The 12,524-nt window shown below is 40.3% G+C and overlaps 1 protein-coding gene across 1 annotated transcript in view; it reads left to right on the top strand.

Annotated features, from left to right (window-relative positions):
• The window catches only part of LOC114049374 (nidogen-1-like), a 110,321-nt gene extending 98,408 nt beyond the window's left edge, over window positions 1–11,913 (top strand). The window contains exons 15-20 of the mRNA XM_027870649.1: window positions 1,434–1,560; window positions 5,336–5,507; window positions 6,468–6,625; window positions 7,641–7,764; window positions 8,435–8,547; window positions 9,919–11,913. Coding sequence (XP_027726450.1) covers window positions 1,434–1,560; window positions 5,336–5,507; window positions 6,468–6,625; window positions 7,641–7,764; window positions 8,435–8,547; window positions 9,919–10,040 — 816 coding nt within the window. The 3' untranslated portion in view covers window positions 10,041–11,913. The remainder of the gene's footprint in view (window positions 1–1,433; window positions 1,561–5,335; window positions 5,508–6,467; window positions 6,626–7,640; window positions 7,765–8,434; window positions 8,548–9,918) is intronic.
• The last annotated feature ends 611 nt before the right edge of the window (window positions 11,914–12,524 follow it).

Raw genomic sequence — 12,524 nt, 5'->3', positions numbered from 1 at the left:
AGAGAGAGAGAGAGAGAGAGAGAGAGAGAGAGAGAGAGAGAGAGAGAACCCAAAAATAGCAGCATTTTTTTTACAAAGTAACCATAGTTGTGTGTTTCTATTCATCTTTGTTGTCTTTTTTTAAAAAATAAATTCCTTAAAGGAAAGCACTTTCTTCCTCTTCATTGTTTTTAACATTTAGCATACAAGAAGTAGTTGATATCAGAGTATGATAATTTGGAAAATTACCTTTGATGAATAAAAATTTCTTCCAAATCCAGTCATGGAGGCAGAAACTGGACTGAGACCACAAGGGGCAAAGATTGAAATGGGGGTATATGAGTGGAGAACCCAAGCCACAGAAAATTCTTTGTAGACATTTTTGGGGCTAACTTATGGAATTATAAATGCTCAGCAATTCAGCACACAAATAAACTTGTGTGTGTGTGTGTGTGTGTGTGTGTGAATATATGTATGTATGTTTTAGGCAAAACTGGCCTTTCCATGTCTCCAGGTTTCCAAATGAGCTAAGCCTTTCAGTGACTTACTAGAAATAGCATGAGGTGTCTAATGAAACAATATTAAATTTTCTTGTGAGTCATTGACGTGAGTATCTCTAAAGTAATTAACTTTTTCTTAATGTCTGGTCAAGGAGAAAATTCATAACTACAGCACTCAAAGAGGTTTATTTAGATGGGACCTCATGTAGAATAGACTAACCTACTATGAGGGTGGCACTCATTCATAGGAGGAAGTATGCTTGTTGTAGGGGACTATATAGAAAATTGCTTTCCCAAGGCAATTAATGGGACCTACCCCCCTACCAGATTATAAACCTCTTCATGGAAAGGACCATGGCATTCATTTTGTATCCACTACAACATATAACACATTGCCTCAGGCAGACGTTATTATCCCCAATTTATAGAGAAGATAAAACTGAGGCACAGAGAAGTTAAATGACTTTTCCCAAGGATCTTAGAGGTACTTATTAGCAGAGCTGGTATTTGAATTCAGGTCTTCTAACTCTAAAATCAAAGAAAGAATTCCTCTATGCCACGTTGCCTGATGTTGGTTAGAAAATTTATGGTGAATTAAATGGAAGTAAATATTTGTATTTGCTTAACATGAGGAGATGATGAGAAGAGTATGAAATGGATAAATCTAGGTGGGCCCAATAAAAATTTGGTTGGTGGGGAGGCCTTTGGATTTTTGAAAAATATCAGCATTGCTGGTGTCATTAATATGACCTGTGCTACAAAAGAAGAACACAGATGAAAGAAATATTCAGTATCCTCCCAGAGGCTACCTAGTAATTGACTGGCCATGTTAAAGATCCCATTAGGGATTTCAGCTGAGCTTCTTATGGGGTTAGGCCCATTGATTTTTAGTGCAAACTTTACCTTTTAAGAAATTGTGCATGTAGCTCTATAACAGCTTGTGCTTACTTACAGGATAAAGTTATTATTGCACTTGCCTTTGACTGTGTGGATAAGGTGGTTTACTGGACAGACATCAGCGAGCCCGCCATTGGGAGAGCCAGCCTTTATGGTGGGGAGCCAACAACCATCATCAAACAAGGTGGGAAATGCTTTCTGTTATTCATTGGTTTTGTTTTTAGGAAACAAGACAGACCGTCTCTACCTCCATGGTGTAAGTGGCAATGGTATCTCACAATCCAGTGCATCAGGCAGGGGCCCCTGGCCTCAGATATCATTCTATGGCCAACTTGCCTCGAGAGTTCCCTTTGAAAATGTACCTGTCCCTAGGAAGATCATAGGATCATAGATTTATCACTGGAAGGGACCTCAGAGGCCATCTAGAACAACTCCTTTATTGGGTGACCTACCTTAACTGTTTTTAGAATAAATTTGAGAATAAGGTTGGGAAATGGGATCAGTTTCCAAATCACACCAGTAGATGTCTACTGTGCTATATTATCTTTGAAGGCTCCCTTCCCCTTTCTATCTCCTTACTTTACAGATGAGGAAACCAAGGCCTGAAGAGAAAGGTTAAGTAACTTGCCCAAGGTCACACAGGTTAGGTAGCTGATCAAAACAGAACTCAAACTCAAGCACTCCCATTCTAAATCCAGTATACTTTCCATTGAATCAGGATGGATCTTATCACAGTGCAATCTCTAGGTTTGCTTAAATTCTGTCATTGCATAGGAATTTTCATGTCTTTACTATTGCCTGAAATAAATGAGCCATTACCTAGACTTAGAGACATTTTCATCTAACAGATCTGTATTGAAATGGCATTGATTCTCTTGGGATTTCATCTATAATCTGGAGTATAATGTAATAGCAAATCATTTTGTTTCCAACATGCACTGCTAAATCATAACAGCATGCCTTTGAAAATAGGCTTTTGGTTTCCCCCAACATGAAACAGAGCATAGCTCTCCAATTTCCAATTTGGCATTTTGCTGACCATTCCTATTCTGAAAGGGTCCCAGCGCTTTTGAAGCAGACCCCTGGGCTTTTTCCCTTTGGTTGACTTTGCCAGAGGTTAATGCAGCAGGAATTAAAGTTGAATTAAATTTGTTTGGCTGTGGATACAGCCATTGAGTTCTTTGGTACAAAACTCTGTTATCAAGAGACTATTGCTGTTTTTTCCATGATTGGGTTGATGGGTAGAAGCTTTCCAGATGCCATTTTGCATTTATCCAGTCGTTCCTTTTCCCAAAATGTTGTGACTGTTATCTTCATTTTGAGTTCAAAACTCAGTGGGCTGGGCTAGGCTAGGCTAGTAGGTCAGTGTCAGCTATTTCCTGTTGCTCTTGGACCTGATAACCATCCAAGACAATTCTGCACAGTCAGAAACATTCCCAACAAAAGCCTTCTTACTTACTGCCAAAACACTGAATGAAAGAAACCCAAATCTGATCCTTGCAGAAGAAAAGTCACAGTGTGAGCTTTTCACCAAATGCAGAGAAATTTCAACATTTACAGGCTGGTGCTTGATATAGAATACAGCCATGTTTCCCTTTTCCCTTTGCCTATGTCTTATGCTCTGGCTTTCTTCAAGTCCAGCTAAAATCCCACTTTCTACAGGAAGTCTTTCTCCATCCCCTCTTAATTCTAGTGCCTTCCCTCTGTTGATTATTTCTAATTTATCCTGTAAATAGCTTGTTTGTACAATAGTTGTTTTTATGGTGTTTTCCCCTATTCAAAAGTGAACTCCTTCTGAGCAGGGACTGTCTTTTCTTTGTATCTCCAGTGCTTAGCACAGTGCCTGGCACATAGTAGGTACTTAATTGTTGTTGTTGTTGTTGTTAGGGCTCTGCCCTAACTCAGCATTCTTTATTTAAAGTCCCGAACCCGTTTCTTTCTAAACATCATCATTACTGTTATTTTTAATTTAAACATGAGCAAGTAATACAAAATTTGCTGCCTTATCATTCTACCCAAGCTGCATGTTGGTTGACATTTTCCAGATCTCAGCACCATAGGCTGTAAGCAACATGTCCTTGGGGGGCCGGAATTTTCTTGGAGTTTGAATTAGGACCAAGATTTTTACTGATGAGATAATGAGATGTGGAACTCCCTCTGGGATTTCTTCAAGCATCCTATAAAAATATTAAACTCTTAACAGTCCCTCCTCTCCCCACCCCATCAGTGTGAGCATGTTTGTGCTTTAAGTATCCCACATAGCCCATGTGGGATGGACTCATTCCAAATTTACCCTACAGTGATTTATTCTGATCCTGTCTCATGGAATCAAAGGGTGGGACATGACCTCAAGAGGTCATCCTCCCCCTTCCCTTGCCTCCAGGGACATGTGAAATATTTTAATACTTTACAAATCCGTACTTTCCTTTGAATAAAAAAGACTTTGCCCCCACCGAAGCTTTTCATTCCTAATGAACTTCCTCTGGGAGGGGGTCTGAGGTGGCTTTGATGGTTCCCATCAGAAGTCTGAGGGGAGAACGGGTGGGGCAGCAGCCTTAGTGTTTGGATTCTTTAAAATTTAATGAAAGCTAATACATACTGAATTAAGCATTGTGCTGACTACCTCACTTCCCTAAATCACCCAGGTAGGAGGCTGAATAGAAACAAAAAACACCATAGAGAGCAAATTCTTATTATAGTTGGGTTTTTCCCCCTCCCTCTACTTTTTTTTAAAGTTGTGTTGCTGACTTTAGTTTCCTACATGACAGTTATTTCACAGTGTACTCCCTGACTGAACCTTGCCTCATAACAAACAGAAATAGTTAAGCAAAGCCAACTTAAAAAGCTACAATGTTTGATGGCACATGTAGTATTCTACACCCATAGACTCCATCCTTCTACTGAGAGGAGGGAAGAGTTTCATCCTTCATTTATAGGATCATAGTTTTAGAATTGAAAGACTCCTTAGAGAATACACAGTTTGAGTCTCTTGTTTTATACATGAAGAATCTGAAATTGAGACTGGTTAAATGGCTTAACAGCTAGTAAGTATCAGAGGTAGGATTTGAACCCAGATCTTCCTGACTCTAAGCTTGTCAGTCTATCTAGTATGTCATACTTTCTAGAGTAATAGCTATCATTTGCATAGTGCTTTAAGGTTTTAGACCAATTGCAAGTGTTTTCCAGGGACTAATGAATGAACCCTAGACACTATGGCTTTGAAGAGTCAGAAAGACCTAAGTTTAGGACCTACCTCTGCTACAACTGTGTGTTCCTAGTAAAGTAACTTAATATCTCAATGTGACCTCCCCAATAATTCTATGAATTTAAGTTGTAGGCAAGTTGCTGATCTGAATGAGTAGAGGGAGTTTCCACATTGGGAGTTTTACTTTCACCAATAAAATCACACATCTAGATTTGCTCCCCTTCCCTTCCCTTTTACTGCCTAAACTGAATGAACTAACTGAATGTTAGTCACTGAACTAAACTGAATGTCATTCTGGGTTTTCTGAAAGACCCTAGGAGAGTATATCTTAAAAGCCCCCATGTGCTGGAGCTAGCTCATATGACTTCAGACAGCCAGTTGTTAAATTTTCAGTGTGAGTATTTAAACTTCAGAAATAAGCAAATGCTACAAATCAGAGCTTTATTTATTGTTTTGTTGATTGTTGCAACTTAAAAAAGAACAGTAATAATGCAGATTAAACTTAAAAGTGTATCATGTGTACATTTTAACATTTACCAACACACTTCTGCTCAGAAACAACCAGGACTTCATTTTCAAACTGTGAGCTTATGGAAATGGCAAACTTGTGAACTGCATCACCCAGCACTAAGTGAGCTCAGAATATGATAGCAAAGAGATAGATACCCCTCAGTAACTTCACAATCTTACCTAGGTTTATCAACTAAATCTATTTTATGAATGTCATTTGTGATTTTTCCGTGTTTGATTCTAGGTCTTGGAAGTCCGGAAGGACTTGCTCTTGATCATCTAGGTCGCAATATTTTCTGGACTGATTCTCATCTGGATCGAATAGAAGTAGCAAAGCTCGATGGTAGCCAGCGGCGAGTGCTCTTTGAGACAGATCTGGTGAACCCCAGAGGAATCATAACAGATTCTATTAGAGGGTATTTTTTGTTTGTGTAAATGTATATGTCTCACTGGGATATTTTCAGATAGCAGGCTCTTAACACTAGTCTTATTCCCTTTCCTAAATATAAGACCCCTGGAAATAATTGATATTCTGCAGAAAACTTTTTTTTTCTTCCAGAAGTTTCCATTTAGTAGAAACACTATTTAGTAGACTAAACCCTATTTAGCAGAAACCATATGTATCATGGCTCAGGTGTAATGTGTCCACACTGCCTTGTTCTACTGAAAAACCATGCACTAGGCTTTACAACCTGGAAGTATCATATTCCTCACTGGCATTGAATGTGAATAATATTGGAAGTGAGACTAAGATGGACAGCCCCAGAACTCTTACCTGGGTTCCAATCCATCATTAGTGATGGTTATTATTGTTGTTGTTATTATTATTCATTTGGATATCAGACAGCATAACATTCTTAAACAGTACTTCATCCTCACTTCATGTGTAATTTGGACTTTCTGGATCTCACTAGAGTCAGCTTTCTTTCCCCTTACACATATTGCACCTGTTTGCAAGTATCATTGCCTCCTTGCCTGTTTGAGTCCACATCTATGCCTTCATCTTCACTCTCCAAAGCCTGCAGTGCATTCTAGGTTGTTGTAGTATGTAGTAACTACATATAATGAATGATTTTGAAAACAGCTCTCCTGGTAACATATCAGCTCAGACTATGGAATGAGTTTGTTCTTAAACTAACTGGCCAATTGGCATGTGGGAGGAAAAAATATAAACTGTGAAAAGTTAAATTTACCCCTTCCCCATTCTCTTCTTCCTAGCCTGTTCATTTTATCCCATGACTTATTTAGTATCTACTGGTATTTTTAACCACAGGCTTCTTTTAAAAAAAAGAACTTAAAAAAATCCTTTCAATATTACTTCAGTGTTCCTTTGTTTTCTTCTCTCTTCTTCCCCACTGCCATCTTTCCTCTTCTAGAAATCTTTATTGGACAGATTGGAACAGAGAAAGTCCTAAAATTGAAACTTCCTACATGGATGGCACCAACAGAAGGATCCTTGTGAAAGATGACCTGGGATTGCCCAATGGATTGACTTTTGATACTTACAGTTCACTGTTGTGCTGGGTAGATGCAGGTAACTTGAATACCCTCAGGTATGATAAATAAAGAGCAATGCCAGCCCTTGCCTTGGGTGGTGTACTTCAGGAGTATCTACCAACAAAGGGAGGGGCTGGGAACTTCCCACAAGTAAGTCATTCCACCCCAAGAGCCTTTACAAACACATCACCAGAACAGACTATACTTTTTTTTAAACTGATATTTCTATAGTACTTTAAGGTTTGCCAAATACTCTACATATATTATCTTATTTGATCCTCACAACAACCCCTGGTCGGAAGCAGGATTCAAACTCAGGTCTTCTTGACTATGAACCAGTGCTCTCTCCACTGTACCACCCAGATACCTGACCAAAAAATATGTCAGAGCTTCTTATTCTTTATAGAAAGGTTCCCAGCAGCAACCAGAACATATTTCTCAAACTACTGTCAACAGACACGGGCAGGGATCTCATCATCAATTAAGTTGAGTTTTTTGCCTTATTTTTATTCTCAGTGATGTCCTAGAGGACAGCTTTCTTAGCCACGGAGGGGAGAAGGAACTCACCACTGCCATCTCTCAAATAGGAAGTAGATCTAGGTTCTTCAAGAAAATCCAATGCTGGATCTCCTCTGATTAAAAAAAAGAAGATAATTTTATGAATGGTACCAGTTCCAGACATTGATCTAGGAGTTCACTTTTTCAAAAGCCCATTAGTTGGTAGTTATCAGCTGCCATTGGCCTTTGTACCACCTATTTCCTTAGAGTACCTGCTAAACAGTAAATTGCTATAAAAATATGAGTTGTTACTATGATTGTTAACAATTACTGGAAATAAAAATGGCCATCCCAAAGAAGGCATGACTATTTGAAGGAAGAAGAAAGCTAAATGTGTCAGGGAAAGCTTGGAAAAATAATTTTTTTTAAAAGTTGAATTTATTCACTAAGCTATGTCATTTATAACACTGATTCTTTCTCACCCCTGCCCTGTTTTTGACACAAAAGAGCCATTTTTTCATGCACAAAGAACAAATTGTTTTCTTTCTTCACAGGCACCAATCGGGTGGAATGCATGAACCCCAGCCATCCCGGCCAGCGCAACATCCTTGAAGGGCCCCAGTATCCTTTTGCCGTTACAAGCTATGGGAAGAATTTGTATTACACAGACTGGAAAACGTACGTCAGCTGTTACAGTGTTGGGGCCCTTGCTGTGTTTGCGGCCACAGACCTTCCCATCTGTCCATTTGGCCCAGACTTTGGCCTTCTGAGAAACTCCTCCTCTATTCTCTGAGCTGTCAGTGGCTAAGGTGGGAGGAGGGGGAAGAATAGGAAGAGAGAGAAAGGAGAAAATAAAGCCATTTTTCATTGTAATGTTTTGGTGAGCAGAATTTTCCCATATTTTCAAAAATGGGCTTCTTTGGGATATACATGAATCCGTAGGGGTCCTGCACCATTTGGAATAAATGATGTCATTTTTATTTTTTCTTTCTTTACCACAGTTCTTAATTAGCTGTATATCCTCAGTCCCCTTGCTAACCTTGTTAACCCTGCCTCCCAGATAAAGGGAGACCAGAGAAATGGCTGCCCAAAGAGCTTTATCTTAAGCCAGAGAGGGGTGGTGAGAATTGCCCTTTGATCCTTGCTTACCTCCAAGAAGTTGACACCAGGATTGAAACTCCCCCCCCCTTCCCCCCGCTTGCCAAGGAGGAATATATTCTATTTTCTTGCTTAGGAAAAAAGCCCATAACCTTTGCTTGCAGATGTTGCTCTGGCAACTCTGTGTCTGCAAAAAAGTTCCTCTGCAGAACAAACAGACAATGTTTTGTATTGTTTCCTTTGCTGGTAGGAATTCTGTAGTGGCAGTAGATCTCGCTATCTCCAAAGAGACCGACAGCTTCCATCCTCACAAACAGACCCGGCTGTATGGCATAACAACAGCTTTTTCTCAATGTCCTCAAGGTACCTGTCATTGTCACTGCTGGAGTTTAGTGGTCAGTGGTGTTGTCAAGCGCCTTGAAGCTGGAGGGAAGATTGAAGTTGGGGTGGGGGAGGAAGTGGTTTTGAGTGGGTGGGTAGTGGGGTGTCCTGTGAATTTGACTTGCCTACTCTTAGTGATGAGGAAGAGGTTATATTAGTATCTTTGGGTGGCCCACCCTCTTGAGCCACCCAGCCAATCTCCACATACCTAGTGACTACTCAGTCCACACTGAGATGAGGATTGGAAAGTTGAAGGGAGAGTAGAACAGTCTTACTGTGCCTAGCATTTTGAGATGCACAATGTTCTAGACTTTTTTTTAGCCCCTTAAGAAATAACTCTTGGGGAGACACCTTGGTGGTACAGTGGATAAAGTATTGGGCCTCGAGTCAGGAAGACTCATCTTCACATGTTCAAATCTGGCCTCAGACATTTACTAGCTGTGTGCCACTGGGCAAGTCACTTAACCTTGTTTGCCTTAGTTTTTCATCTGTAAAATGGGCTGGATAAGAAAATGGTAAACCACTCTAGTATCTAAGAAAACCCCAACTGGGGTCATGAAGAGTCAGACACAACTGAAAAATGACTAAACAAGGAATAGCTTTCCAGACAAGTTTTGGTGGTTTGGGGAGATGAGCTGTTCATCTGCATAGCTTGCAAACCAGAGGATCATTATATTTTGTTTCCTGGTGTCGGATTTTGTTTGTATGTAAGAAAACACCTAGGAAGGGGACTTCCAGCGATAAGGCTGATGCAATTCTGAGCATCCTAGACAGTTTCACATTTTCATGTTCTTATTTTCTTTTTAAAATCAGAACCTATGATTCAATTAATGTAGTGAGCTTCCTGGTATGGGAACTCTCTTCACTGATGCAGGTCAGGAAATCATCTGTATTTTCTTTGAGAATTTCCTAAAGCATTGAACAGTTTAGTGACTTAACCAGATTCAGTGATTTAACCAGGTTCACGTAGATTTAGAGCTGGAAGAGACCTCAGAGCCCATAAAATGCATTTTACAGGTAACCAGACAGAAGTTAAGTGACTTTCCCAGGGTCACACAGCTTGTGTCTGAGGCATGATTTGAACTGAGATCTCCCTAACTTCACATTGGTACTCTATCATCACCTATAGCTATACCACCTATAGCTGCCTCAAGGGGCAGGATTTGAACCCAGTCTTTCCTGACTTCAACGCCAGCTGTCTGTGTACTGTGCTAACTACCTCTTGATAGTCATAGAGGCCAAAAAAAAAAAAAAAAGACTCAGTAGAGAGGCCATCTTGTTAACATTATTGTCTATGTCAGCTCAGATGACTTCCCTCGATACTAAAATGAATACACTTTTGCCTTACAACAGGCCACAACTACTGTACAGTGAACAATGGAGGCTGCACTCATCTCTGCTTGGCTACCCCAGGAAGCAGGTCCTGTCGATGTCCTGACAACACCCTGGGGGTTGACTGCATAGAGAGGAAGTAATGCACTGGAAACAACACAAAGAAAGGAATGCCACTTACATTCACCACATTTTCAACCACAACACCCTACCTTGACATGAACCAGACTGAAACCAATCTTTCAGAGCCAAGTTGTAATTGACCCAGTGACCAACACAACCTGGGGAACTTCAGTGTTCCATCTGCCACTAAAAAAAAAAAATACATCCTGTGCTCTCTGTAATAGGAAAGCCTCAATCTCTATACTAGAACCTTAAGGACCCTCTTGGTGGAGACTCCTGGAGAAATGCATGAAGCCCCCCGGCTGTGTTGTCTGGCTTCTCAATTCTCTCTCAGCCCCTGGATGCACAGCCAGCCTGAGCCAATTTAGGAAAAAATTGTGAGGTAGGCAAGGCTTCTCTATGGCGGCCTCCTACCTCCCTGCTGGGTGCTCTCTTTCCCTGTTTCATTGCCCTCCCCTTCTAGTATACGTCTTCCAACAAATTCAGTTCTCTCAATCACTCCTGGACAAAGAAAACCTTGTCTATGCTGCTTCCCATTTCCCTGGGAATTCTACTGTCTGCTGAGGAATTTATGTCACCTGTTCCCAGTAAGATGTTACATTTCAATGACGACGTGAGGTAGACCATGATTTAATCCAAATGAATGAATCTAAAAGTAGATATTTTAGGCCAACAAAAGAGATATTTAGGTATAAGAGGGTTCTTTGGCATCCCTCAAACCACACCAATAACTACCTTCTCTAATGCATCTACCCACATGTACCCCTATCACCAATAATCCAGTATGCCAAGACCATAGAATGTAAGAGCTGAAAGCGTTATCTTGGGTCCACCTTTCTCATTCTACAAATGGGGAAACTGAGCCCCAGAGAGGCTACATAGGCAACAATTCATTCTTTGTCTCAACATTTTATACAAGTGCTCTTCTCCTGGGTTGGGGATTTCTCTAACACCAAGGCCAGGAAATGAACACCAGGGAGATCATTTTCTCCTCCCATACCTGATCCATTTAGCAGACTAACCTTCCTCATAGCTATAACTCTCCTCAGGTCTACTTTTCCTCCTAATTGGATTTCTATGATTTCAAGTGCCTTACCCAGTATCCTCACTCACTATGTGGATGGTTCTTGTTGGCCTTCCATCTTCTCATTCTTGAAGAATGAGTCCTGTCTTCTCATTTTAGGAGAAAAACTGCAGAATTGATGATGCCTCAGAGGGAGGCAGATGACTGTGAGAAGTAGTGGGGGGAGATGTGAATGGTCTCTTTTTTAGCATAAGGTGCCAGGCACATCTCAGTGGTTTGGACACCCCAGGAGGCATCCCAGAAAATGTATGGCCATAACACTTCAATTCAGCATTTATTTGGCACCTACTATATGCAAATCTTTGTTACCATTGTGCTGTGCAGACAGTAGATACTTTGTAAATATAACCTAAATTGTATTCCTGGTTTAAATAACCTAATTCTTAATTGTTTATTGATGTAGACTTACTAAAAGGGCCCTTGCCTCTTTTTTTTATCCCCAGTGCTTAGCATAGTGCCCAGCACATAGTAGGCATTTAATAAATGTTTATTGATGGATTGCCCCCATTTATTTTTCTAGGTATTTTCTGTGATTGATTAAAAGATGCTCTTTTAGCTTTTTGAGTGGCTAACATGGGATTCTTGTATCATCTACTCTTCAGAGGCCAATAGCTAATGCCACAGTAGAAGTATGGGTCCAAAGCTAAGTTTCTGAAGTTTTGATGGCGTAAAGACTAGGGATTTTAAAGCTGTAGAAGGGAATGTAGTGATTGATTTAAATAGCTTTAGAACAAAAAAAAAATTGGAGAGGCAAAAAGAATGTTAATGTTATCAATAAAGAAAACTCAGTAAACTCTGAGTTGAAGGGATCCATGTGCCAAAGAATATTTACTCTCTTTTTCTCTCTGTCTCTGTCTCTCTGTCTCTGTCTCTGTCTCTGTCCGTCTCTCTCTCCCCCTCTTCCTGTCTCTCTGTCTCTGTCTCTGTCTCTCTCTCTCTTACACTTTCCTTGGCAATGCCATGGAAGATAATCAGTTAAGTGCCAAATGAATAGTATAGTAAGTTCTGTAGGAGTCTAGAGAGGACAGTGGACTACATGGTTCAGGAAAAGCTTCATGGAGTAAGTGAAACTTTCCTTGGGCCATGAAGGATGGCCAGAATTTGAAGAGGGGGAAAGGCGTAGAGTTGGAAATTCATAGAATTGAGGACAAGTACAGTGTATCTGAAAGACATTCAGCAGATCAGAGGAGGTAAAACAGAGTTTGTATAAGAAAGTAATGGGAAGTAACATTAATAAGGAAGCTTGGCATCAGGTTGTGGAGAGCCTTGAATGCCAAGGAAAGGAATTTGGATTTTATCTTGAAGGTAAAGAAGAACCTTCAAATTGTTGGGGAGGGAGGAGTTCTTCCTCTGAACAGAACAGTGAAATAAGTTATTGGTATTTGAAGAAGATTAATCTGGAAGTAATGTGTAGGGTGGA

Source organism: Vombatus ursinus, unplaced genomic scaffold, assembly GCF_900497805.2.
Source record: "Vombatus ursinus unplaced genomic scaffold, bare-nosed wombat genome assembly UNPS02014798.1, whole genome shotgun sequence".
Taxonomy (NCBI): domain Eukaryota; kingdom Metazoa; phylum Chordata; class Mammalia; order Diprotodontia; family Vombatidae; genus Vombatus; species Vombatus ursinus.
This window is presented reverse-complemented; position numbering and strand designations above follow the sequence as displayed.